General features: G+C 38.4%; 1 protein-coding gene across 8 annotated transcripts in view; it reads left to right on the top strand.

Moving 5' to 3' along the window:
* RAPGEF6 (Rap guanine nucleotide exchange factor 6) overlaps positions 1-27,131 on the top strand; it is a 217,805-nt gene that overhangs the window by 111,995 nt on the left and 78,679 nt on the right. For all 8 annotated transcript variants that reach the window (XM_030869701.2, XM_030869700.2, XM_030869706.2 and 5 more), the window contains 2 exons: positions 7,921-8,052; positions 25,635-25,812. In XM_030869701.2, coding sequence (XP_030725561.1) covers positions 7,921-8,052; positions 25,635-25,812 — 310 coding nt within the window. The remainder of the gene's footprint in view (positions 1-7,920; positions 8,053-25,634; positions 25,813-27,131) is intronic.

Here is a 27,131-nt window from a genome sequence, read left to right as displayed (position 1 = left end):
GAATCTTAATATTTTCAACATTATAAAAAGTCAGAATGTATACTGTGTGTATAGCAACCCCTAGTTGCTAAGAGGTACAGAATTTCAGTACATTCCAGTGTTTGTGGACACTTTTAAATGGGAAGGAAGAAAATTGCCCTCACATACATGTGTATATATTTGTTTTCAGTTCTGAAATTTTTCAAATAGTTTATTTTTAGAAGTAATAGGGGAATTCTTTCTCCATATGGAAGTATAACATCTCAGCTAGATATTGCAAATAAAGTTAAAATTCCTTTTGGACCACCAGCCCCGATCTTTCACATTCACTATAGAGTGATACTGTTGGTTATCTAGTGTATGTTCCTCCAAGTTTTTTCCCCAAAACCTAGATAAGTATATACCCAGAAAATACGTGGTATTATTTTTATGTTTTTTTAAAAAATGAGTCACATCTTTCACATTTATCACGAAACTTGGTTTTTCAATCAGTAAATCTGAGAGAACTATCCAGGTTTGAACATACAGATCTGTTTTATACCTTGAACTGTTGCATTGTATTCCATAATGAGCTATATAACAATTTAGCTGTTCTCCCTGCGATACTTGTTTATCTTTTAAACTATTACTAAACTATTATAATGAATGTCCTTGTACATTTCCCCTTGTACACCTGTATGCTTCTTTAGGGTAGGTGCCCAAAGAGGAGTTGTTGAGTCATAAGGTTTATATATTTTAAATGTAATAAATCTTACATTTGCTCCCTCAGAGTGGCTACTCCCCAAATCACTGTCCAGAGTAGCTGTATCAGTTCATAACTCCCTTTAGCAATTTATAAAAGTATTGTTTTCCTCCATTGCCTTGCCCATATTTTGTATTATGAAATTATCTTTTTGCCAGTCTGATGGGGAAAAAAGTTATTTGTATTAATTTTTATTTCTGTGATTGCTGGCAATGTTTAGCAATCTCTTCCAGCCGTTTTTTCTCCTGCTGCTATTACTTAAGTGGCCCCATGTTAAGATGGCAGAGCCAAGAGACCAAAGCAGCCTGGATATCTGAGTCTCTGCATGTGAAACAGTTGCCCCAAAGAGTTGCCTGGACCTATAGGGTACTTCGAGTCGGCGAAATATACACTTTGCTGGGTTAAGCCTGTGTGAGACATACAGTGTTGATCTTGTGTCACTGCCCTTCTCAGAAACCTACAGTAGTTCTCTATTGCAGGAATCAATTTCTAAATACCTAGCTTAACATTTTTTATTACATTCTACCTCTTCTTAATACATCTCTTTCCCTTTACATGTATACATAGTCTTCAGGAAACTATGCACTTTCATAATCTGTGTCTGTATTTAAGTCATTAGCCTTCCCAGCCTCCAAATAAAACTTTGACACTAGTCTTCATGGATAGGTGAACTCCAGCAGAGCTCAGAAGTTCAGGTATAGGAAATGGGTTTGGAAAATAGGGAATTTTGCCAGACCTGGTAGGCTGGAAGATGATGGGGTAAATGAATTGAGGTTGCTGATGAAAAGTCAGCTATTAAATCCTGGCTGGGGTCAGGAAAGGAAAAAGGGCAGATGAGCTGAAAGACAGTGGAGAAGTTTTAAGAAATTAAGAATTCCTATTGGAAGAAAACCTTTTCCTTTATGTTTTCTTTGTTTTAAACAAAATAGTAAGTACCGGGTGTTATGAACTCCCAACTTAATATCAGGAAACAACTTCGTAGGAAAGAACAACAGATTTATAGTCAGGCAGCCTAGGTTTCAGATTTCAATACCCCTGCTTCCTAGCTATGTGACCATGGGCAACCTTTATAACTTCTCTGGGTGTTGGTTTCCTAATCTGTAAATCGGGTAAAATAATAACATCTACCTATTAATTCATTTAATTAGAGGAGCAACCCTAGCCCTAATAAGCATTAGTCCTACTACAGCCTTCATTACATTTATCATTCTTATTTTACTCACTATTCTTGAATTTGTAGTAGCCCTTACTCAAATTAGATAATCTATATAAAAAGCATGTAGAAGGATATATTTGCTGTAGTATACCTATTTGGTAAATATAGTGAGCACTCAGTTGTTAGTTTCAATCATCATCATCATTATTCCCATCAGATAGCTAGGTTGAGAGGATTCCTATATGAAGATCTAAGTTTTCTTCATGACTTAGAAAGCAGATCTATATGCTTATAACTCTTTGTGTTCTCTCCACTATTAGACTGAGCTCCTTGATGGTAGGACCCATCTGTTTTCATCTTTTCTAGCAGAGTTCCTGGCATAAAGTAGAGTATAGCAGAGTACTGAAATCAGGTGAACCTGGGTTTGAATTTCAACTCCACTGCTTACGTGAGTGTGAGGTCTAGGGCAAGTTGCTTAGTCTAATTGCCTCAGTTCCTCATCAGTAAGGTAGGGATGATAATAATAATGCTTGCCATTTAGGGTCTAGTAAGGATGATGATTACTCAGTACGTTGTAAGTATCATTACCAAACCAGTTTATAGATATGCTCTTGTGGCTTTGGTTCACTGTGTTACTTTTATGGTTGATCTCCTTTTCCTTGGTCTTACCTCTGTAGGAATCTTGGAATATAAAATATCTTCCTCATCCCAACACCCCAACCAGACATTTGTCATTTTAAAATTATATTCAGTCTTTCCCTTTCTGTCTACTTCATTACTAGGTGAGATTTTTTTCTTTGTATCTAAACAGTAGACACTAAGTAAGAGGAACATCTTTGAGCTGGAACATACTCCTCTATCTTCTGTATTATTGAAACCAGTTATTGGTAGCTCTTTGATTTTCTGCTTCCTTTTTTAGTACTCATAATAGAGCTGTAAAATGGCCTCCAAGCATGGCTTTAGCTTATTCCACAGGTTTTGATATATAGCATTTTAATTTTTATTCTGTTTAAATATTTTCTAATTTCCAATGTGACTTCATTGACCTATGGGCTATTTAGAGGTTTGTTTTATAACTTCCCAAATACATAATAGTTTTCTAGTTATCTTTTTATTACTTATTTCTACCTTATTTGCACTGTAATCATAGGATATTCTCTGTGTAATTTTAACCTTTTGAATTTTGTCGAGGGCTGCCTTACTATCAGTGTTTATAAATGTTTATGTATATACCCTAAAATTATGTATTCTATGGTTTTTTTAAATAAATTTATTTATTTTTGGCTGTGTTGGGTCTTCGTTGCTGCGCGTCTTCGTTGCTGGGCTTTCTCTAGTTTTGGCGAGCGGGGGCTACTCTTTGTTGAGGTGTGCAGGCTCCTCATTGCGGTGGCTTCTCTCGTTGTGGAGCACAGGCTCTAGGCGCGCAGGCTTCAGTAGTTGCAGCACACAGTCTCGGTAGTTGTGGTTCACGGGCTGTAGAGCACAGGCTCAGTAGTTGTGATGCATGGACTTAGTTGCTCCACGGCATGTGGGATCTTCCTGGACCAGGGATTGAACCCCCTGCATTGGCAGGCAGATTCTCGACCACTGTGCCACCAGAGAAGCCCAAAAATGTATTCTATAGTTGTTGATTGCAGTGTTCTGTGTGTTGATATATACACTTCAGGTCAGATTTGTTAATTATGTTCGTATCTTCTGTATCTACTTGTTTTTATTTGCTTATTCTGTCCCTGTGAGATGGGTGGTAAAAGTTTCGTGGCGTAATTGTAGATTCATCTAGTTCTTCTTTTATTGTTTTCATTTTTTTTACCTAATACAGTTTGAGGCTGTGTAACTAGGTGCAAATCTATTTAGTGTTGAACTTTTTATCATTATGAAATGTCCCCTTTTGCATCTATTAATGCTTTTGTCTCAAAGTCTACTTCATCTGACATTAATATAACTACATAAGCTTTCTTATGGTTTGTGTTACTATTTTATATAGTCAATATTCATGTTGATTTACTCACACATTTCCGATTTTCATTGGTTTTCCTTCATCTAGAAGCTTTCATTTGGAATCATTTTCTGTCTCCCAGTGGATTTTCTTCACTGTAGATCTGCCGTGGGAGTATTTCTCTTCATTTTTGTTTCTCTGAAAATGACTGTTTTGCCCATTTTGAGGACTGTTTTTACTGGGTGTAGAATTCTGGCTCTTAGAGATAACACTCCATTGTCTTCTGGCTTCCAAGTTGAGAAGTCAGCCATCAGTTTAATTTTGCTCTTGTCAGAGCAATCTCTTTTTTTCCAGACTGCTCTTAAGACTTTTCTCTTTGTTTCTTTCCCTAACACTTCTACCCTGGTGTGCACAGGTATGGGTTGGCTTTTATTTACCTTGCCTGTAATTCTTAAAGCTACTTGGTCTGTGAGTACCTTTGTTAACTTTGAAAAATGCTTAGCCGTCATTTCTATGCCTTAAGTACTCTTCTGTTTCTATGACTCCGGTTATTCAGATGTTACCTTCTCACTGTATATCCTTTGGCTCTTGGCCCTTCTCTCCTAGCTTCATTCTTTTTACTCTCCATGCTTCATTCTAGATATATTTTCAGACCAATGTTTATTTTTCTGTTTTTTCGTAGCTCTGTCAAATTTGTTACTGAATCCATCTGTTGACTTTCTATTTTTAAAATTTTTTATTTATTTATTTTTAACACCTTTATTGGAGTATAATTGTTTTACAATGGTGTGTTAGTTTCTGCTTTATAACAAAAGTGAATCAACTATACATATACATATATCCCCATATCTCCTCCCTGTTGCATCTCCCTTCCACCCTCCCTATCCCACCCCTCTAGGTGGTCAAAAAGCACCTAGCTGATCTCCCTGTGCTATGCAGCTGCTTCCCACTAGCTATCTGTTTTACGTTTGGTAGTGTATATATGTCCATGCCACTCTCTCACTTCGTCCAAGCATACCCTTCTCCCTCCCCGTGTCCTCAAGTCCATTCTCTACGTCTGCATCTTTATTCCTGTCCTGCCCCTAGGTTCTTCAGAACCATTTTCTTTTTTTTTTTTAATTCCATATATATGTGTTAACATACAGTATTTGTTTTTCTTTTTCTGACTTACTTCACTCTGTATGACAGACTCTAGGTCCATCCACCTCACTACAAATAACTCAATTTTGTTTCTTTTTATGGCTGAGTAATATTCCATTGTATATATGTGCCACATCTTCTTTATCCATCTGTCTGTTGATGGACACTTAGGTTGCTTCCATGTCCTGGCTATTGTAAATAGTGCTGCAGTGAACATTGTGGTACATGACTGTTTGAATTATGGTTTTCTCAGGGTATATGCCCAATAGTGGGATTGGTGTGTCATAAGGTAGTTCTATTTTTAGTTTTTTAGGGAACCCTCCATACTGTTCTCCATAGTGACTGTATCAATTTACATTCCCACCAACAGTGCAAGAGGGTTCCCATTTCTCCACACCCTCTGCAGCATTTATTGTTTGTAGATTTTTTTGATGATAGCCATTCTGACTGGTGTGAGGTGACACCTCATTGTAGTTTTGATTTACATTTCTCTAACGATTAGTGATGTTGAGCATTCTTTCATGTGTTTGTTGGCAATCTGTATATCTTCTTTGGAGAAATGTCTATTTAGATCTTCTGCCCATTTTTGGATTGGGTTGTTTGTTTTTTTGTTATTGAGCTGCATGAGCTGCTTGTATATTTTGGAGATTAATCCTTTGTCAGTTGTTTTGCTTGCAAATATTTTCTCCCATTCTGAGGGTTGTCTTTTCATCTTGTTTATGGTTTCCTTTGCTGTGCAAAAGCTTTTACGTTTCATTAGGTCCCATTTGTTTATTTTGGTTTTATTTCCTTTTCTGTAGGAGGTAGGTCAAAAAAGATCTTGCTGTTGTTTATGTCAAAGAGTGTTCTTCCTATGTTTTTTCCTCTAAGAGTTGTATAGTGTCTGGCCTTACATTTAGGTCTTTAATCCATTTTGAGTTTATTTTTGTGTATGGTGTTAGGGAGTGTTCTAATTTCATTCTTTTACATGTAGCTGTCCAGTTTTCCCAGCACCACTTATTGAAGAGGCTGTCTTTTCTCCATTGTATATTCTTGCCTCCTTTGTCCAAGATGAGGTGACCATATGAGCATGAGTTTATCTCTGGGCTTTCTATCCTGTTTTTTTGCTAAAATTCTTAGTGTTGTCTTTCTCTGTGTATGTCATGATCGATAAACTGGACCAAATATGGCCTGTGAGCTATATGACCTGTGAGCTAAGAATGATTTTTACATTTTTAAAAGGTTGTTTAAAAAAATTTTCAAAGAAAAAAAAGTAATACCACAGAGATTGTATGTGGCTTGCAAAAGTCTAAAGTGTGTACTCTTTGGTCCTCTGAGGAAAATGTTTTCCAACCACTGGTATATATTAAATACAGTTATTTTAGAATCTGTATCTGATAACTCCATTTTTTGGAAGTTTTTCTTCACTGGTTTCTAGAGTTTATTATTTCCCTTAGTTTTCATGAATGCCATCTTGTCTCCTAATGTGCCTGGTTTTATTTGAGCAATGGATATTGTGTATGGAATTTGTTTTTAGTATTTTGAGGCCTAGGATGATTTGTTTTTTTTTTTCTTTGGTGAAGTTTTGTGTTTGCTTTCAGTAGCTGACTGGAAGCATTAGTAATCCTGTATAACTTTAATCCAAAATCAGGGATTGAGATGATTCTAAAATGAGCATCAGTTTACTTTTGGATCACACTTATTTACTAGGGCATAATGTACTTTCCAGGGTCCAAATCCAAAGCATGGCCCTTCCATGCTAGGCCTTCGAATATAACTTTTGTCTCTCTAACCAGGGGCTGTCAGAAGTGCTTCTCAACCTGTTTGCCTCCTCTTTAGGAATCAGAAAATACTCTTAAGAGAAAAGCACCTTCAAGGATCAGATTGTGTGTGTTACTGTTTTTCTGTATATCTGAGTTACAGGATTCATCTGAATTACCTATCCCAGCAGGGGAAGTTTGTTATGTAGTTTTTTTCAGGTAAATTTTTATAATTACCATGACTTCCTCTTGAGATAATATAATTCAGGCTTGGATGTTTTCTCCTTTAGAGTATATTTAGTTTCTACTGTTAATGCATGTGTTTCTTTAACATTTTCCTGTAATAAAGTAATGTGAAACCCTGCTCTAAAAAGTAAATAGATTTCTCTCAGTAGTCCTGAATAGCTAATTGCAGAGAAATTATTTGGAAAATACATCATCATATTGCCTTTGTAAAATTTTCTCTCACCGCTTTGGAGCACAGTGGTTTGTATCTTGTCTCAACTCCTGTAGCATTTATTTTGTAAAATTTTTTAAAGTTTTATGGTGCGAATTATATTGTACAACTTGCATCGCTGACCATATTAAAGATGAGGTGGTGGAATCATTTCCTTCTGCATCTCTTGTATTCCTATACCTAGCATAGACATTCATTAAATAATTATGATTACTAACAAATTTTTTAGGGGCCAACTATAAGCTAATACAATATTAAATGAAAAGAGGCTTACTAAATTTTTGGAATATTGAATGCAGCCAACTGTTACTTAAGTCTTGGTGCCAGATGCTGTACTTTAATCCAAGATTTTGCTGTTTTATTCTGGAATTAGCAACCATTTTGTGTTAGTGAGGTGTGTGTGTGTATGTGTGAGAGGGAGGGAGGGAGCGAGCGAGCGAGCGAGCATTCCTACCTTTTACGGTAGCAACAGCTGATATTTTTATTTGAGGAAAGGCCAGTTTTTTCCTCTGAAATACCATTACTCATGGTAATGTCTTTTGAAAACTGCTAAGTGGGCTTCCACTGTAGGCTTGCCTAACAGTCAGAATGCTGATTTGGTTCTTATCACTTTCTAAGATTTTTCCCAAGAATGGAGAATTTAGATGAGAAATTAGGTTGCACAGAAATATACATAAAACAAAATGTTGTTGCAGAAGTTACAGTGTGTCAAGAACTCTTTAAAGGTAATGCTTGATATTTAGATTATCTTAAATTATTTTTCTTTTTCAGCTTCCAGCCGATCTTACCAAGATGCACATTGCAGACAACCCTCATCCACAGGTGACTCATGTGTCTTCTAGTCAGTCTGGTTGTAGCATTGCCAGTGACTCTGGGAGCAGCAGTTTATCAGATATCTATCAGGTAATACGTTAGGAGTTTGTTTGCTGTGCATATGGCTTTTTTAATTCTGCCAAATACCTTGTGCTTGTGCCTTAGGTGGTCATGTATCTTTTAACTAGGGTGTGAAATTCTGACATAAGGTCTTTGAGAAAATATGCTTTGTTTACTGTGTCATATTTACAAGCCTAATGAAAGAGGTGATCTATCTTTTGAGAGTGATTAAATATGGTCCAGCAGTGCATGAATATAGTGTTCTTTTTAATTTCTTTTATCCAAGTGAATCTATATTAATATATAATATTTGCTTGCATTAGAAAATGGTTCTTGAAACAACTGAACTTAAATTTATAAAAAGGCGATTTTTATTATATTCAGTAGTTGATTAGTTAAGTCTTCTATAAGTAAAGTCATGAAGAAGATTAGACTTGCCTTTGTATTGTAAAGACTTAAATTTTCCAGTGGCCACATTTAAAAATTAAAAGGAAACAGGTAAAATTAATTTTAATAATATATTTTATTTAGCACAGTATATTCAAATATTATTTCAACATGTGATCAGTGTTTAAAAATTATGAATGAGTTATTTTTTCATACTAAGTCTTCAAAAGGCAAAGTTTAATATTAACTTACGGCACACCTCAATTCAGACAAGACACATTTTTCAAGTACCACATACGGCTAGTGGCTACCATAGAGTACTGATTTGTTGAAATAGAATCATTGTTGTCTGAGGAAAACAGTTTAGATTGTGGTTCTGTTGAGTTGCACGGATTTAGCTGTTATATGAAAATCAGCGTTCCTCTGTTAAGGGAAGTTTGCAGGCAGGTGCAAAATGGAAAAAAGCCTCCATTTTTGGTTTATGTGAGGCTTTTTTCTACAAAGATTGTTGCTGTGGACATGCCATCTAAATCCCCCTGTTTGGCATTTTATAGTAGAGAGAACAAGGAATTCTTCTTCACCATTTTATAGTAGATAGAACAGGGAGTTTTTAAAAAGTAAAGTTAAAAACAGTGCAGTGGTTCTGGGGCCACTTACTGTGTTCATGGATTTGTTGGGCTTCATGCATTCTACCCCTCCGCAAAAGAAGTATCTTGTGGATTAAGTTAGAGTTGTTGCATACCTAAAAGTCAAAGTACAGCTGTGCTTCTCTGGACTCAGTGTTTTTCCTAGGGAAGAACACTAAGGAAGATTGACCCTGGATTAATTTTTTAAAGTTCAGGGATGTGGCGTTAGATTTTTCTTTAGATTTTTCTCAAGATAAGTGGGAATGTCTGGACCTTTCAAAGAGAGACAGTAAAGCAGAGATGTAATGTTGATGAACTATAGGTACCTGAACTCACTAGTATATCCATCTCTAAGCCAGATGTGATCACCTTCTTGGAGCAAGGAGCAGAGCCCCTGATGGTTGTGAGAAAAGGGACAAGAGGATAGTGCAGGGATTGAGGTTCAAGGTCACTTGGAAAGGCCGTGCTTTACACTGAACTAATAGATGGGCTGTACACAGTAGGGTCCTGATTCTTTGGCAAGATCCTGGAGGAGCTTCTGAAGAATTGCGCTTATATTAGCATCCACAGGATGTTCACCTACTGGATGACCCACCTGAAGCTGGGGCTTGAGCCTACCTGCTGGTATGGTTGGAGGTCTTCTCCTGTAGGACCATGACCATGTATGTGGCTGCCCTGCGCCAACCTTTTGTATGTTTTCCTTCCTCAGTAACACTTTCCACAGTTCATTCTACCTTTTAAGAGATTCATTTTAACATAGCATAACATGTGGACAGGTATCCTTGCCAGCTTTCCTGCACATCAAAAAAGTCCCTTCATTACAAAATAAACAGGATACCTTTTCATACCCCCAGAAACCTGAAGGTTACCATTGGCCCTCCTCCCCTGATCATGATAATTCACTGTTAAGTCATATCAGTTCTGCTTCCTATGTCATTGTGTTTGTGTGTTTGTATGTATATGTTTGATGCTGAGATGTAATTTACAAATAATAAAATTTACCCTTTTTAGCATAGCTTACATGAAGACATAGAATCTTTCTATCACCTCAAAAAGGGCTTTGTATGCTCCTTTTTAGTCAGTTCCTTCTCCTTATCCCCAGCTGCTGGCAGCCACCAATCTGTTTTCTGCCCTTTTGGTTTTACGTTTCCCAGAAGGTCACATAAATGAAAACATATAGTTGAAAGATGATGCTGTGAAATGCGTCAACTAACCAACAAGATAAAATAAGTTTTAATGAATTTAGGGAGAGTAAACAGATGAGCAAAAACAACGAAATTCAAGAACCAAAACAGAAATTCAGAAATTTCAAGGAGAAAACTATTATAATACTAAAGTCAAATATGCAAAAATGTAAGATAAACTCTTTTAAGTGCAGCCAAAGAAGGTAAAAGTCCCCAAACTCAGACTTTGGTTAAGCCTAGAACACTAGCCAAAGGATATAAACAGAATAAAGGTTAAAACAAAACAAATATACAAAGATAAAAACAGAAGGAAAAGAAATCAGAATCTTAAAGTAAATAAATACATATGTATTTGTCTTATACTGTATACATGGAATGTATATATGAATTCAAGACATGTTACCAAATAGTAACAGTTTTTCTGCTGATGGTAGGATTGTGGGTAGTTTTTATTATGTTCCTTCAGCTTGTCTTATGTTTTTCTCAATGGACATTATTATTTCTACATTTAAAAAATTTTAAAGAGGACATAAATAGAGTGTATAGTTAAAAATAAAAGTTGAATAAGGGCTTCCCTGGTGGCGCAGTGGTTGGGAGTCCGCCTGCCAATGCAGGGGACGCGGGTTCGTGCCCCTGTCCAGGAGGATCCCATGTGCCGCAGAGTGGCTGGGCCCGTGAGCCATGGCTGCTGAGCCTGTGCGTCCGGAGCCTGTGCTCCACAACGGGAAAGGCCACAACAGTGAGAGGCCCACGTACCGCCAAAAAAAAAAAAAAAAAGTTGAATAAAATTGTGGGAAAGGATTAAAGGAATTATTACTAGAGGGTAAAAGGAATATGAACAGAATAATAGACTGATAAACTATATCTCCTATAATATAGAATTTCTAGACCTACAATTTAAAAAATTAAAAAAAAACAAAAACTATGGATAAGGTAAATAATACCAACTAAATTATGTGTGTGTGTCCAATTGGGTCCTCAGGACTAAAAGAGAAGAAAAGAGCATAGAGTTAAATATCAATACTGGACCTTCAGTCTCTCCCTTAACCTCAGGCCTCCTTTTAGTGCTTGTGAAAGCTGTGAATACACTCTTTGGTTAACAGATGTTTGGTCCACACCAAAAAGTCCTTGGTATTTGATCTTGTCCCAGACCATTTGGCATGGACCAAATATGCCCATGGACATTTTGGACAGGACCAAGCATCCTTCAAGGCACCTTTTAGTTACAGATGTACGTTGCCAGTGTATATACCTTGACCAGCAACATTTGAAGTAGTTTTCCTGATTATCCAAATTTCAACATTTGGGAGGTTTTAAAAGTGAATACCTAACCCAGTCATGGCCTATAACAGTATAAGCAGAGCCTTACAAAATATGCGAGTACATTTAACCCTTGAACAAAATAGGTTTGAACTGCATGGGTCCACTTATACGTGGATTTTTTCCCCCAATAAATACATACTACAGTACTACACGTACAGAACCGCACGTACAGAGGGCTGACTGTAAAGTTATATGTGGATTTCAGCTGTGAGGGGGAAGGGGGTTGGTGTCACTAACACCAATGGTTTTCAAGGGTGAAATGTATTTTTAATTTGGAGGATTGGAGGGGCTAGAGAAGAGAGACATACTAACAGCAGTTTGTAACAGGAATATTGTTTACAGTACCATTTTATATGGCCAAATGTATGACTATGCTCCTATGTATTTCCTTCTTGAGAGCTTTCATGTGTTCTGGTTTAAAATTAAAAGCTCTTGGATCTCAAAGAAAGTTCAAAATAAAGCATTTATCACAGGTTAGAAAAAATGCAAGTAATTGTTTCAGTATGAATATGTTTCTAATCAGATTAGCTTAAAGTTTAGCTAAGAGTATGCATTAAGATGTTAGAATGTTCTTGGATAGAATATTTTATGTATCTTCAAAGAATACTCAAGAGAAATAAGGAGGTTTGCTTTCTGGATTCCTTTTCCAAGAGCTGGAGGATTGTAAAATGTAAAATGTTAATTATTGAACCTAAAGCAGTTGTCTTGTCATTAACTTATTTTTAAATAACCTGAGGTACCCATTCATCCCCCACCTATCTTTTTTGGTTTCTATATAGGAAGTAAATGTGATCCTAAAAATCCCACCTCATGGAAGCATAATTCCTTAACTCAGAGCTCTACTGCCAATCTCTCCAAAACTCTGGTGCCATGTTTCCACCTGCATGTTCTTTTGATACTTCAACTAGCTTTTTGCCCTGCTACATGTTTTCTTCCACTTGTCTTTAATATTTCTGTTAAGAATATCATGTCTCCTAGTCAAAGTCTCAGTTATCCTTGCCTATTTCCATTTTTTAAACTTCTCCTTTCATTACAAGAAGAATGACTTTCCTTCTCTTTAAAAATCTTCAGTGCTTCACCATTATCTAATTTACACTCTTCATTTCAAATTTATATTCAAATTCCAAGCCTTTCATTTCTAACCATAGTCTGCAAATCTGGTTTTATATTCCACTGTTTCCCACTTAACACATTCTAGATTCTGGTCCATGACAAATACACATGCTATTCCCTGAATGTGTTTGTCTTTTCCTAGCCCTGTTTTGGTAATGCTGTTCTTCCTGCAGCTCCACCTGGATGACATTTTCATATTGCCTCTCACATGTTGGGACCTACAGCAGTTTTTCTGTGGCTCTTACCACTTTTTTTCACTCTGCTTTTTAGTATGGTTACTTTTAAACTTGATCTTTTTCATCATCATGGTAAATTTGTAGTGTGCAGAGTTTGTTTCTTCCTTTTGTTATCTCACACTGAGTTAAGCACAGTGTTGGCACTTAGAAAGCAATCTAGAATTTTTTTTAGTTGAATTACATTTGAAAGTAGAAATCAATATTTCCAGGGAAAATGGAGAGGATCACTGCTAACTAATTGATGATCCAGAGCAAGGGAGGCATTACTTTGACCACCTGCCCTGTTGTAGAGATAATGGAATGGGCCAGCCTGGACAGCATTATTGTGAAGGATTAATTTCACAGGGTTCTTGCCCTGACTAGAAAGACAGAGAGAAAACATAAGGACTAAGTGATCCATGAAAAAGGTTGAATGAAATATTAAAAATGGGAATTCAGAAAAGATAGGTGCTGAAAATCTAAGATTCTGGCTTAGTATTTGCTCTAAATTTGAGAATGTGGCTTCTATAAGCTTGTATAACTTCTTATTCTAACCTGTAGTTCCCCTCATCATACCTCCATGTTTATGTAGATGCAAACAGGAAAAGGAAATCCGCTGGTGGTTTATTTGGAGAAGGCCAAGTTAACAGAAAATCACCTCAGACTGTCTGCCTCACCAAATTATATTTACACATATACACAGAGACACATTCATACTGTGGGAACAAGAAAAATGCAAGAAGTTTAATACTTGTCTTGTTAGCCCTTTCACCAACATACTTTTGTTTTTTTCTGGGCTTAATCCATTTATCATAATATTTCTGAGGGTCTGCTGTATTCCAACTGCTGGGTTAAAATAGTTGAAAGGCCAGGGCTCCGATCTTTTTCGAACCCTACATTAATGAATGTGGCATACCTTTTGACCTACTTTTTTCTAGCAACTTTGATATTATGTGAGTCTCTGAGGCTCTGTTCAATTTTCTTTTTGGCTTTTTTCCTCTCTTTCCTTCAGTTTGGGTAGTTTTTATTGCCCTTCTTCAAGTTTACTTTTCTTGCAGTTTACATTTCTTTATTGGTATTTCCCATTTTACCCTTAATTATGTTTGTACTTTCTTTTGAATCCTTGAATTTGCTTATAATATATGTCAAAAATTCATGTCTCCTAATTTCATCATTCCTGCATCTCTTTATATTGATTGATTTTTCTCCTGATTATGGGTCACATTTCCATGTTCTTCATCTGTCTGGTAATTTTATATTGTATGCTGGATATTGTGGATACTACATTTTAAAAAAATCTTATCTAGTTATTAAAGAAACGTTTTTCCTAGGAACTGCATCCTCAGCAGCATCATATAGTGACTACCAGTCCTGGTGGTCCTCATATCTACCTTTACCTTAAAGACCTGGCTTGCCTTTCTTTAGTCAAGGATTTATATATTTTTTAAAAAATTTATATTATTTATTTATGGCTGCGTTGGGTCTTCATTGCTGCTTGCAAGCTTTCTTTAGTTGCAGCAAGTGGGGGCTACTTTTCGTCACAGTGCAGGGCTCCCCACTGTGGTGGCTTCTCTTGTTGCGGAGCACAGGCTCTGGGCGCATGGGCTTCAGTAGTTGTGGCTCTCGGGCTCTAGAGCACAGGCTCAGTAGTTGTGGTGTATGGGCTTAGTTGCTACGCGACATGTGGGATCTTCCCGGACCAGGGCTGGAAGCTGTGTGCCCTGCATTGGCAGACGGATTCTTAAACCACTGCGCCACCAGGGAAGCCCTGGTCAAGGATTTAGACCTTGGACTCTATGTAGCACATTTTGTACACTTTTTAAAAAATTACAAAATGCTTTGTAATTTTTTAGCATGTTTCTGGCCACTCTTTCATATATCTTTTTTTTTACATCTTTATTGGAGTATAATTGCTTTACAACGGTGTGTTAGTTTCTGCTTTATAACAAAGTGAATCAATTATACATATACATATGTTCCCATATCTCCTCCCTCTAGCGTCTCCCTCCCTCCTACCCTCCCTTTCCCACCCATCCAGGTGGTCACAAAGCACCGAGCTGATCTCCCTGTGCTATGCGGCTGCTTCCCACTAGCTACCTATTTTATGTTTGGTAGTGTATATATGTCCACGGCACTCTCTCACTTTGGCACAGCTTACCCTTCCCCCTCCCCATATCCTCAAGTCCATTCTCTAGTAGGCCTGTGTCTTTATTCCCATCTTACCCCTAGGTTCTTCATGACATTTTTTTTCTTAGATTCCATATATATGTGTTAGCATATGGTATTTGTCTTTCTCTTTCTGACTTACTTCACTCTGTATGACAGACTCTAGGTCCATCCACCTCACTCCAAATAACTCAATTTCGTTTCTTTTTATGGCTGAATAATATTCCATTGCATATATGTGCCACATCTTCTTTGTCCATTCATCTGATGATGGACACTTAGGTTGTTTCCATCTCCTGGCTATTGTAAATAGAGCTGCAATGAACATTTTGGTACATGACTCTTTTTGAATTATGGTTTTCTCAGGGTATATGCCCAGTAGTGGGATTGCTGGGTCATATGGTAGTTCTATTTGTAGTTTTTTGAGGAACCTCCATACTGTTCTCCGTAGTGGCTGTACCAATTCACATTCCCACCAGCAGTGCAAGAGTGTTCCCTTTTCTCCACACCCTCTCAAGCATTTATTATTTCTACATTTTTTTGATGATGGTCATTCTGACCAGTGTGAGATGATATCTCATTGTAGTTTTGATTTGCATTTCTCTAATGATTAATGATGTTGAGCATTCCTTCATGTGTGTGTTGGCAGTCTGTATATCATCTTTGGAGAAATGTCTATTTAGGTCTTCTGCCCATTTTTGGATTGGGTTGTTTGCTTTTTTGTTACTGAGCTGCATGAGCTGCTTGTAAATTTTGGAGATTAATCCTTAGTCACTTGCTTCATTTGCAAATATTTTCTCCCATTCTGAGGGTTGTCATTTGGTCTTGTTTATGGTTTCCTTTGCTGTGCAAAAGCTTTTACGTTTCATTAGGTCCCATTTGTTTATTTTTATTTCCATTTCTCTAGGAGGTGGGTCAAAAAGGATCTTGCTGTGATTAATGTCATAGAGAGTACTGCCTATGTTTTCCTCTAAGAGTTTGATAGTTTCTGGCCTTCCATTTAGGTCTTTAATCCATTTTGAGCTTATTTTTGTGTATGGTGTTAGGGAGTGTTCTAATCTCATACTTTTACATGTACCTGTCCAGTTTTCCCAGCACCACTTATTGAAGAGGCTATCCTTTCTCCACTGTACATTCCTGCCTCCTTTCTCAAACATAAGGTGACCATATGTGCTTGGTTTATCTCTGGGCTTTCTATCCTGTTCCATTGATCTATATTTCTGTTTTTGTGCCAGTACCATACTGTCTTGATTACTGTAGCTTTGTAGTATAGTCTGAAGTCAGGGAGCCTGATTCCTCCAGTTCCGTTTTTCGTTCTCAAGATTGCTTTGGCTATTCGGGGTCTTTAGTCTTTCCATACAAATTGTGAAATATTTTGTTCAGGTTCTGTGAAAAATGCCAGTGGTAGTTTGACAGGGATTGCATTGAATCTGTAGATTGCTTTGGGTAGTAGAGTCATTTTCACAATGTTGATTCTTCCAATCCAAGAACATGATATATCTCTCCATCTATTTGTATCATCTCTAATTTCTTTCATCAGTGTCTTATAATTTTCTGCATACAGGTCTTTTGTCTCCTTAGGTAGGTTTATTCCTAGATATTTTATTCTTTTGGTTGCAATGGTAAATGGGTGTGTTTTCTTGATTTCACTTTCAGATTTTTCATCCTTAGTGTATAGGATGCCAGAGATTTCTGTGCATTAATTTTGTATCCTGCTACTTTACCAAATTCATTGATTAGCTCTAGTAGTTTTCTGGTAGCATATTTAGGATTCTCTATGTATAGTATCATGTCATCAGCAAACAGTGACAGCTTAACTTCTTCTTTTCTGATTTGGATTCCTTTTATTTCCCTTTCTTCTCTGATTGCTGTGGCTAAAACTTCTAAAACTATGTTGAATAAGAGAGGTGAGAGTGGAAAACCTTGTCTTGTTCCTGATTTTAGTGGAAATGCTTTCAGTTTTTCACCACTGAGGACGATGTTGGCTGTGGGTCTGTTATATATGGCCTTTATTATGTTGAGGAAAGTTCCCTCTATGCCTACTTTCAGGAGGGTTTTTATCATAAATGAGTGTTGAATTTTGTCGAAAGCTTTCTCTACGTCTATGGAGATGATCATATGATTTTTCTCCTTCAATTTGTTAATTGGTGTATCACATTGATTGATTTGCGTATATTGAAGAATCCTTGCATTCCTGGGAGAAACCCCACTTATCATGGTGTATGATCCTTTTAATGTGCTGTTGGATTCTGTTTGCTAGTATTTTGTTGAGAGTTTTTGCATCTATGTTCATCAGTGATATTGCCCTGTAGTTTTCTTTCTTTGTGACATCCTTGTCTCATTTTGGTATCAGGGTGATGGTGGCCTTGTAGAATGAGTTTGGGAGTGTTCCTCCCTCTGCTATATTTTGGAAGAGTTTGAGAAGGATAGGTGTTAGCTCTTCTCTAAATGTTTGATAGAATTGGCCTGTGAAGCCATCTTGTCCTGGGCTTTTGTTTGTTGGAAGATTTTTAATCACATTTCAGTGCCTGTGATTGGTCTGTTCATATTTTCTATTTCTTCCTGATTCAGTCTTGGCAGGTTGTGCATTTCTAAGAATGTGTCCATTTCTTCCAGGTTGTCCGTTTTATTGGCATAGAGTTGCTTGTAGTAATCTCTCATGATCTTTTGTATTTCTGCAGTGTCAGTTGTTACTTCTTCTTTTTCATTTCTAATTCTATTGATTTGAGTCTTCTCCCTTTTTTTCTTGATGAGTCTGGCTAATGGTTTATCAATTTTGTTTATCCTCTCAAAGAACCAGCTTTTAGTTTTATTGATCTTTGCTATCGTTTACTTCATTTCTTTTTCATTTATTTCTGATCTGATCTTTATGATTTCTTTCCTTCTGCTAACTTTGGGGATTTTTTGTTCTTCTTCCTCTAATTGCTTTAGGTGCAAGGTTAGGTTGTTTATTCGAGATGTTTCCTGTTTCTTAAGGAAGGACTGTATTGCTATAAACTTCCCTCTTAGAACTGCTTTTGCTGCATCCCATACGTTTTGGGTCGTCGTGTCTCCATTGTCATTTGTTTCTAGGTATTTTTTGATTTCCTCTTTGATTTCTTCAGTGATCACTTCGTTATTAAGTAGTGTATTGTTTAGCCTCCATGTGTTTGTATTTTTTACAGATCTTTTCCTGTAATTGATATCTAGTCTCATAGCGTTGTGGTCGGAAAAGATACTTGATACGATTTCAATTTTCTTAAATTTACCAAGGTTTGATTTGTGATGTTCCATGAGCACTTGAGAAAAACGTGTATTCTGTTGTTTTTGGATGGCATGTCCTATAAATATCAATTAAGTCCGTCTTGTTTAATGTATCATTTAAAGCTTGTGTTTCCTTATTTTTTTCATTTTGGATGATCTGTCCATTGTTGAAAGTGGGGTGTTAAAGTCCCCTACTCTGAATCTGTTACTGTCGATTTCCCCTTTTATGGCTGTTAGTATTTGCCTTATGTATTGAGGTGCTCCTATGTTGGGTGCATAAATATTTACAATTGTTATATCTTCTTCTTGGATTGATCCCTTGATCATTATGTAGTGGCCTTCTTTGTCTCTTGTAATAGTCTTGATTTTAAAGTCTATTTTGTCTGACATGAGAATTGCTGCTCCAGCTTTCTTTTGGTTTCCATTTGCATGGAATATCTTTTTCCATCCCCTTACTTTCAGTCTGTATGTGTCTCTAGGTCTGACGTGGGTCTCTTGTAGACAGCATATATATGGGTCTTGTTTTTGTATCCATTCAGCCAGTCTGTGTCTTTTGGTGGGAGCATTTAATCCATTTATATTTACGGTAATTATCAATATGTATGTTCCTATTCCCATTTTCTTCATATGTATGTTCCTATTCCCATTTTCTAACTAATGGAAATTTGTTATTGTAGGTCTTTTCCTTCTCTTGTGTTTCTTGCCTAGAGAAGTTCCTTTAGCATTTGTTGTAAAGCTGGTTTTATGGTGCTGAACTCTCTCAGCTTTTGCTTGTCTGTAAAGGTTTTAATTTCTCCATGAAATCTGAATGAGATCCTTGCTGGGTAGAGTAATCTTGGTTGTAGGTTCTTCTCCTTCATCACTTTAAATATGTCCTGCCAGTCCCTTCTGGCTTGCAGAGTTTCTGCTGAAAGTTCAGCTGTTAACCTTATGGGGATTCCCTTGTGTGTTATTTGTTGTTTTTCCCTTGCTGCTTTTAATATGTTTTCTTTGTATTTAATTTTTGACAGTTTGATTAATATGTGTCTTGGCGTGTTTCTCCTTGGATTTATCCTGTATGGGACTCTCTGTGCTTCCTGGACTTAATTAACTATTTCCTTTCCCATATTAGGGAAGTTTTCAACTATAATGTCTTCAAATATTTTTCAGTCCCTTTCTTTTTTTCTTCTTCTTCTGGAACCCCTATAATTCGAACGTTGGTGTGTTTAATTTTGTCCCAGATGTCTCTGAGACTGTCCTCAGTTCTTTTCATTCTTTTTTCTTTATTCTGCTCTGCAGTAGTTATTTCCACTATTTTATCTTCCAGGTCACTTATCCATTCTTCTGCCTCAGTTATCCTGCTATTGATTCCATCTAGAGTATTTTTAATTTCATTTAGTGTGTTGTTCATCATTGCTTGTTTCATCTTTAGTTCTTCTAGGTCCTTGTTAAATGTTTCTTGCATTTTCTCTATTTCCAAGATTTTGGGTCACCTTTACTGTCATTATTCTGAATTCTTTTTCAGGTAGACTGCCTATTTCCTCTTCATTTGTGAGGTCTGGTGGATTTTTATCTTGCTCCTTCATCTGCTGTGTGTTTTTCTGTCTTCTCATTTTGCTTATCTTACTGTGTTTGGGTTCTCCTTTTTGCAGGCTGCAGGTTCTTAGTTCCCGTTGTTTTTGGTGTCTGTCCTCAGTGGCTAAAGTTGGTTCAGTGGGTTGTATAGGCTTCCTGGTGGAGGGGACTAGTGCCTGTTTTCTGGTGGTTGAGGCTAGATCTTGTTTTTCTGGTGGGCAGGTCCATGTCTGGTGGTGTGTTTTGGGGTGTCTGTTGCCTTATTATGATTTTAGGCAGCCTCTCTGCTAATGGGTGGGGTTGTGTTCCTGTCTTGCTAGATGTTTGGCATAGGGTGTCCAGCACTGTAGCTTGCTGGTGGTTGAGTGGAGCTGGGTCTTCGCGTTGAGATGGAGTACTCTGGGAGAGCTTTCTCCATTTGACATTACGTGGAGCTGGGAAGTCTCTGGTGGACCAATTTCCTGAACTCGGCTCTCCTACCTCAGAGGCACAGGCCTGACACCTGGCTGCAGCACCAAGAGCCTTTCATTCACACTGCTCAGAATAAAAGGGAGAAAAAGTAGAAAGAAAGAAAGGAAGGAAGGAAGGGAGAAGGAATGAAAGGTAGAAAGAAAGAAAGGAAGGAAGAATAAAGTAAGATAAAATAAAATAAAGTTATTAAAATAAAAAATAATTATTAAGAAAAAAGTTTTTTTAAAAAGAAAAAAAACCACGGACGGATAGAACCCTATGACAAATGGTGAAAGCAAAGCTATACAGACAAAATCTCACACAGAAGCATACACATACACACTCGCAAAAAGAGGAAAAGGGGAAAAAATAATAAATCTTGCTCTCAAAGTCCACCTCCTCAATTTGGGGTGATTCGTTGTCTGTTCATATATTCCACCCATACATGCAGGGTACATCAAGTTGATTGTGGAGATTTAATCCGCTGCTTCTGAGGCTGCTGGGAGAGATTTTCCTTTCTCTTTTTTGTTCGCACAGCTCCCGGTGCTCAGCTTTGGATTTGGCCCCGCCTCTGCGTTTAGGTTGCCAGAGGGTGTCTGTTCTTCGCTCAGACAAGATGGGGTTAAAGGAGCTGGTGACTCGGGGCCTCTGGCTCACTCAGGCCGTGGGGAGGGGTATGGATGAGGGGCGAGCCTGAGGCAGCAGAGGCTGGCATGACGTTGCAGCAGCCTGAGGCACGCCGTGCGTTCTCCCGGGGAAGTTGTCCCTGGATCACGGGACCCAGGCAGTGGCGGGCTGCACAGGCTCCCCGGAATGGAGGTGTGGATAGTGACCTGTGCTCACACACAGGCTTCTTGGTGGCGGCAGCAGCAGCCTTAGCATCTCCTGCCCGTCTCTGGGTTCCGCGCTGTTAGCCGCGGCTCGCACCCGTCTCTGGAGCTCCTTTAAGCAGCACTCTTAATCCCCTCTCCTCGCGCACCAGGAAACAAGGAGGGAAGAAAAAGTCTCTTGCCTCTTTGGCAGGTCCAGACTTTTCCCGGACTCCCTCCCGGCTAGCCGTGGTGCACTAACCCCCTGCAGGCTGTGTTCACGCCACCAACCCCAGTCCTCTCCCTGCGCTCCAACCAGAGCCCGAGCCTCAGCTCCAGCCCCACCCGCCCCGGCGGGTGAGCAAACAAGCCTCTCAGGCTGGTGAGTGCTGGTCGGCACCGGTCCTCTGTGTGAGAATCTCTCCGCTTTGCCCTCCGCACCCCTGTTGCTGTGCTCTCCTCCGCGGCTCCGAAGCTCCCCCGCTCCGCCACCCGCAGTCTCTGCCCGCGAAGGGGCTTCCTAATGTGTGGAAACCTTTCCTCCTTCACAGCTGCCTCCCACTGGTGCAGGCCCCGTCCCTATTCTTTTGTCTCTGTTTTTTCTTTTGCCCTACCCAGGTACGTGGGGAGTTTCTTGCCTTTCGGGAAGTCTGAGGTCTTCTGCCAGCATTCAGTAGGTGTTTTGTAGTTGTTCCACGTGTAGATGTATTTCTAGTGTATCTGTGGGGAGGAAGGTGATCTCCGCGTCTTACTCTTATGCCATCTTCCTCCAACTGAGACTCTTTCATATTTTTATTTATTTATTTTTAAAGCTGTACATATTTTAAATTTATTTATTTATTTATTTTAGGCTGCATTGGGTCTTCATTGCTGTGCGCAGGCTTTCTCTAGTTGCAGTGAGCGGGGACTACTCTTCGTTGCGGTGTGCAGGCTTTTCATTGTGGTGGCGTCTCTTGTTGCAGACCACGGGCTCTAGGTGCGCGGGCTTCAGTAGTTGTGGTACATGGTCTCAGTAGTTATGGCTTGCGGGCTCTAGAGCGCAGGCTCAGTAGTTGTGGCGCACAGGCTTAGCTGTTCCGCAGCATGTGGGATCTTCCCGGACCAGAGTTCGAACCCGTGTCCCCTCCTTTGGCAGGCAGATTCTTAGCCACTGCGCCACCAGGGAAGTCCCATATTTTTATTCTTCATTCTTATTTTACCACCTTATCCCTTTTGTAGACTCTTAACATTTTAGCAGTTGAGTATGTTCTCTTAACTAATTTTATTCATCCTTTTTCTTTTATCCTACTTTGATAAAAGTACAGGTAAAAGAGGACAATGGTAAGAAGAGATTATATTCTTTCCTTTGCAGATGGCCTTAGAAAGTTCCTAAAAGAGTTCTTTTAATAGTCATCTCCCAGTCACTACCCATGATTTTCATTCTACCTAAAGAGTTATTTTCTTAAAATATCTTCACTTTTCGTGCAGATGACAGTAAGCCTTCCCTATTATCCACATAACTGAATTGCATCTTGCCTTTTTTAAAAAAAATTTTATTGCAGTTTAGTTGCTTTACAATGTTGTGTTAGTTTCTTCTGTACAGCAAAGTGAATCAGCTATACATATACATATATCCCCTCTTTTGTGGATTTCCTTCCCATTTAGGTCACCACAGAGCACTGATTAGAGTTCCCTGTGCTATACAGTAGGTTCTCATAGTTATCTATTTTATACATAGTATCAGTAGTGTATATATGTCAATCCCAGTCTCCCAATTCATCGCACCCCCACCCGCCTTTGCATCTTGCCTTTTTTTTTTTTTTTTTTTGCGGTACACGGGCCTCTCACTGTTGTAGCCTCTCCCGTTGCGGAGCAAAGGCTCCGGACGCGCAGGCTCAGCGGCCATGGCTCACGGGCCCAGCCACTCTGCGGCATGTGGGATCTTCCCGGACCGGGGCACAAACCTGTGTCCCCTGCATCGGCAGGCGGACTCTCACCCACTGCGCCACTAGGGAAGCCATTGCCTTTTTTTATGTTTTGAGTTATCCATCTTTTTATCAGACATAATCTAAAAGATAAGAATGAAACTAGGTTGAAATAGTCTTGGTCAGGGGATGAAAACCTGAGATTGAGATGAGGACAGGGTAGTTTAAAAACTCAGATTTAAGGTAGATTGTCCTTAAAATTTGATAAAAGAGAAAAAGGCTGTTATTCCAGAGGTGAGCATCTATATTCTGAAAAATTAACTTGTGTGTAAAAAATATTGCTTCAGTGTTTTTTAACACTCATTTCTTAGATTAAAATCAGTGTTTGTAGATAAATTGGGTTTTGGAAAAGTCGTTTTAGTATCTACACATTTAAATTAAAACAACTTATCTTTGAAAAGAGATTGTAACTTTTTAACAAGTTTTTAGTTCCAAAGGTATATTATTCAGAAATGCACTCTGCTTAAACCCTAAAGTTTCATAACCAAAATGTAACTCAGGAGAGCATGCTGGTCATAAGATAGGATTGCCCCTATAAGAGCCTTAAGAGCCAGTTTATCTAATCTTAAAGATTTCAAGTTGGGTGTTTAATCTAGTTTGTTAACTATTGATTAAAGCTCTTACTTAAAGCTGTGCAGAAGTCCAAAAGAAGTATAGAACCTAGTCTTACATAACAAATCAGAACTCTTTTCAGTTGCAGGTATCAGAGCCTTAACTTGAATTAACTAAAGCCAGAACAGATAAGTTTTTGACCCCCAGAGAAAGCAGAGGCAGCTCTGGCCTCAAGGAACCTGGATACTTGCAAGTGTGTCTGCCCCTGTTTGCCTGTCTCTCTAGTCCTTTGACTCCTTGTTGCTTGATTGCTCTTCCTCTCTCTCTCTCTGTGACATGTTCTGTCACAGGTCATCTTTGTTGCACATGCTGTGCTTTTTCCATCTCTGTCCTGCATGATATATTTTTGTTTCTTTGCTTTGTTGCTCTGCATCTGTCTGTCTCGATCTCTTTCTGTGTCTGCTGTCTTGTTCAATGTCCTTCCTCCGCATTCCCCTGCCCTTTTCTCTGCCAGTTGATTCCATTTTCTCCCACCACAGAAAGGCATTCCCATGTGGCTGTAGGCTGTTCTGCCTCACATTCTTCCAATTCATCAACCGGAGGAGAAAGGATGCTCTGCCCTCCAGCTCCAGTTATAAAAATCCAGAGGAAAGGACTTTCTCCCTTAGCTTCCCTAGCCAGGAACAGGGCACTGTTTCCCTTTGAAATCTCTGGGTTAAGTGGGAGAGGAACATCAACTCCCTAAAAGAAGGAAGAACCTCTTCTGGGCAGACAAAATAGTAAATGTTCAACACAGGAGATGAGACTTAAATATTTGAATGAAGGTTCCATAGTTTTCAATAATCCTCATTTTTGAGTGCTTATTTATTATGAAATTTCTGTACGTTCTACTCATTTTTTCCATATCTGCTTTAGTATTCATGCTTTTTCATTTATTATTATATGAATCAACTGAGTATAATATTTAGATATATTGCCTAATAATCCACTTCAGGACAATTTGATTTTGTCCTGAAGTACAAAAAGTAAAAAATACAAAGTACAAAAAGTAAATAAATAATTTTATTTATTTTATTTGTTTTCTATGAGTAACATTTAAATTCATAGTTTTTTTAAAAGTCTGCTAGTTCTTTTACAACTATCTGAGACTAGTATGTTTGCAAAGTTCAGGTTGTAAGTATAAGTTTATATTTTTAAGATTGCTTAGAGCAGTGGTCCCCAACCTTTTTGGCACCAGGGACTGGTTTCTTGGAAGACAGTTTTTCCACAGATGGGGTGGGGGGGGGTTGGGGATGTATCAGATGGTAATGCGAGCGATGGGGAGCGATGGGGGGAGGGGGTGGCAGCTCACCTCCTGCTGTGCAGCCTGGTTCCTAACAGGCCACAGACCAGAACCTGTCTGCGGCTGGGGGGTTGGGGACCCCTGGTAGAGTAACCTTGGCTCTTCTTTGCTTACTGTTAGATTCAACAATAAGGTATTGGAAAGAGAGAAGTATTTGTTCAATCCTTCACAGTTGTTGAATTTTAGCACTTTTCAGTACTGCTGTTTTATACTTCTGTTCTTAATTTACATGACTGTCTACCCTACTAGACTCTAAACCTAGTGCTGAAAGAATAATACCTTATTTATAACACCCAGCATATACTAACAAGGTACTCCTAAAATGATTGTTGGTAAACTGTCTTTCTCTTTCTTGCACTTTATATTTTAGGAAATGTACTTTTAAGGAATACAAGTGTTTGTTGGAAAGCAGGTATTAATACATTTAGTGATGTTTGAGTCTCTTGACCATTTTGTACATATTGGCTCAGATTTGTCAATTTAGATGTCACACTGAAATGATGACTTGTATTTTAGGCAGAGAGAAACGTTTTATAAATAAGTAGCATTTTGTTTTTGATAGAGCATACAGTGTTGCCTAATTCTTGATAATATTTGGTGGGAGGGGTAGTTTTGCTTCATTCAGATTGTGACATATAATTTTTATAACATGAAATGGTAAGTGATCAAGATTTCTTTCTGTAGGCTACGGAAAGTGAGGTAGGAGATGTAGATTTAACACGTCTTCCAGAAGGACCTGTTGATTCTGAAGATGAAGAAGAGGAAGATGAAGAGATTGATCGAACAGATCCACTGCAGGGGCGAGATCTTGTTCGAGAATGTCTTGAAAAAGAACCTGCAGACAAAACTGATGATGACATTGGTAAGAAATACATCTGTTCACAATAGGAATTTTATAGTTCAGTTTATATATAGATACCTATTGGTGCATAACAAATTACCCCCAAGAAGGTTTTGTGGGTCAAGAATTCAGGAGCAGCCTACCTGAGTCGTTCTGGCTCATTGTCTCTCATGAGGTTGTAGTCAGAATGTGGCAGGAGTTACAGTCACTGGGCTAAGCTGGAGGATCTGCTTCCAAGGTGGCTGCTCACATGGCTTTTGGCATAGAACCTCAGTTCCTCTCCACACGGGCTTCTCCAGAGGTTGTTTAAATGTCCTCACCACATGGCAGTTGGTTTCCCCCAAAGCCAGTAATTCAGGGGAGAATAAGGCAGATGCCATAGTATCTTTTATGATCTGGCCTCAGGAATGATACATCATTGCTTCTTCACAATTCTGTTTATCATACAGAGCAACCCTCGTGCAGTATGGGAGGGGACTGCACGAGGACGTGAATATCAAGAGGCAAGAATTGTTTAGGGCCGTCTTTGAGGCTAGCTGCCCCAATGTTAGAGCTTGTTTTGGAGGTTCTAGCAGTGGAACGCAGCTGTTCATATATCCGTAAGCGAAGGACAGTACTCCTTTCTCAGGGAAGGTTCTCCTCTGTCGGGACAGGTTGTCCTCTTTGACTAAGTGTACAGCTTCAGGATGGATGCATGTGTGGAGTGGTGAAGGGAGGAAGGGGACACCTGCCTAGACAGCCAGGTCAGCTGAATCAACCCTGGCCATCATTAGGGTGATGGATGTTGCAGCCAGATAGTCCTCATATTCTGGCTGCCCCAATTTATAAAACAATAGCTTTGATTGCAGTAAAGTGATTTCCCCCTCCATGTCCATAAGACATGTAAAACACAGTGCATCAGTGTTCAATGTCTATGAATTCAAAAAAATTTCAAATGTTATCAAAAATCATAGTTTTGCCTGTAGCTTGAAAAAATATGTGTATAGTTTTTGATTCAAATTTTATGAATTTTCCTTTAATTTCTTATAGAACTACTTACTGTACGTTGGAGGTTGAGTAATACTAAAGATGCTAATGTTATCTTTAAGGACAAAGATTACTTAGTGTTGTTATATATTATGATTCAATTAAGATTTTATCCTAGATTTCCCTTTTATAAGAGTCATACTGCTGTGATTCAAGTCAGAAGATACTGCTACTAATAATTATAATCTATGGGAGTAAAGATCAATACGTTTGAACATTCCTTGCCATGCTAATAACATATAATATAGTTATGCAACCTACAGTTGAGACTCATGTTTTGAATGCTATCTGGACAGCAACTGTAAGTGCATTTT

Source organism: Globicephala melas, chromosome 3 (genome assembly GCF_963455315.2).
Source record: "Globicephala melas chromosome 3, mGloMel1.2, whole genome shotgun sequence".
Lineage (NCBI taxonomy): Eukaryota > Metazoa > Chordata > Mammalia > Artiodactyla > Delphinidae > Globicephala > Globicephala melas.
The sequence above is the reverse complement of the archived record's forward strand: the minus strand, read 5'-3'. Positions and strand labels throughout refer to the sequence as shown.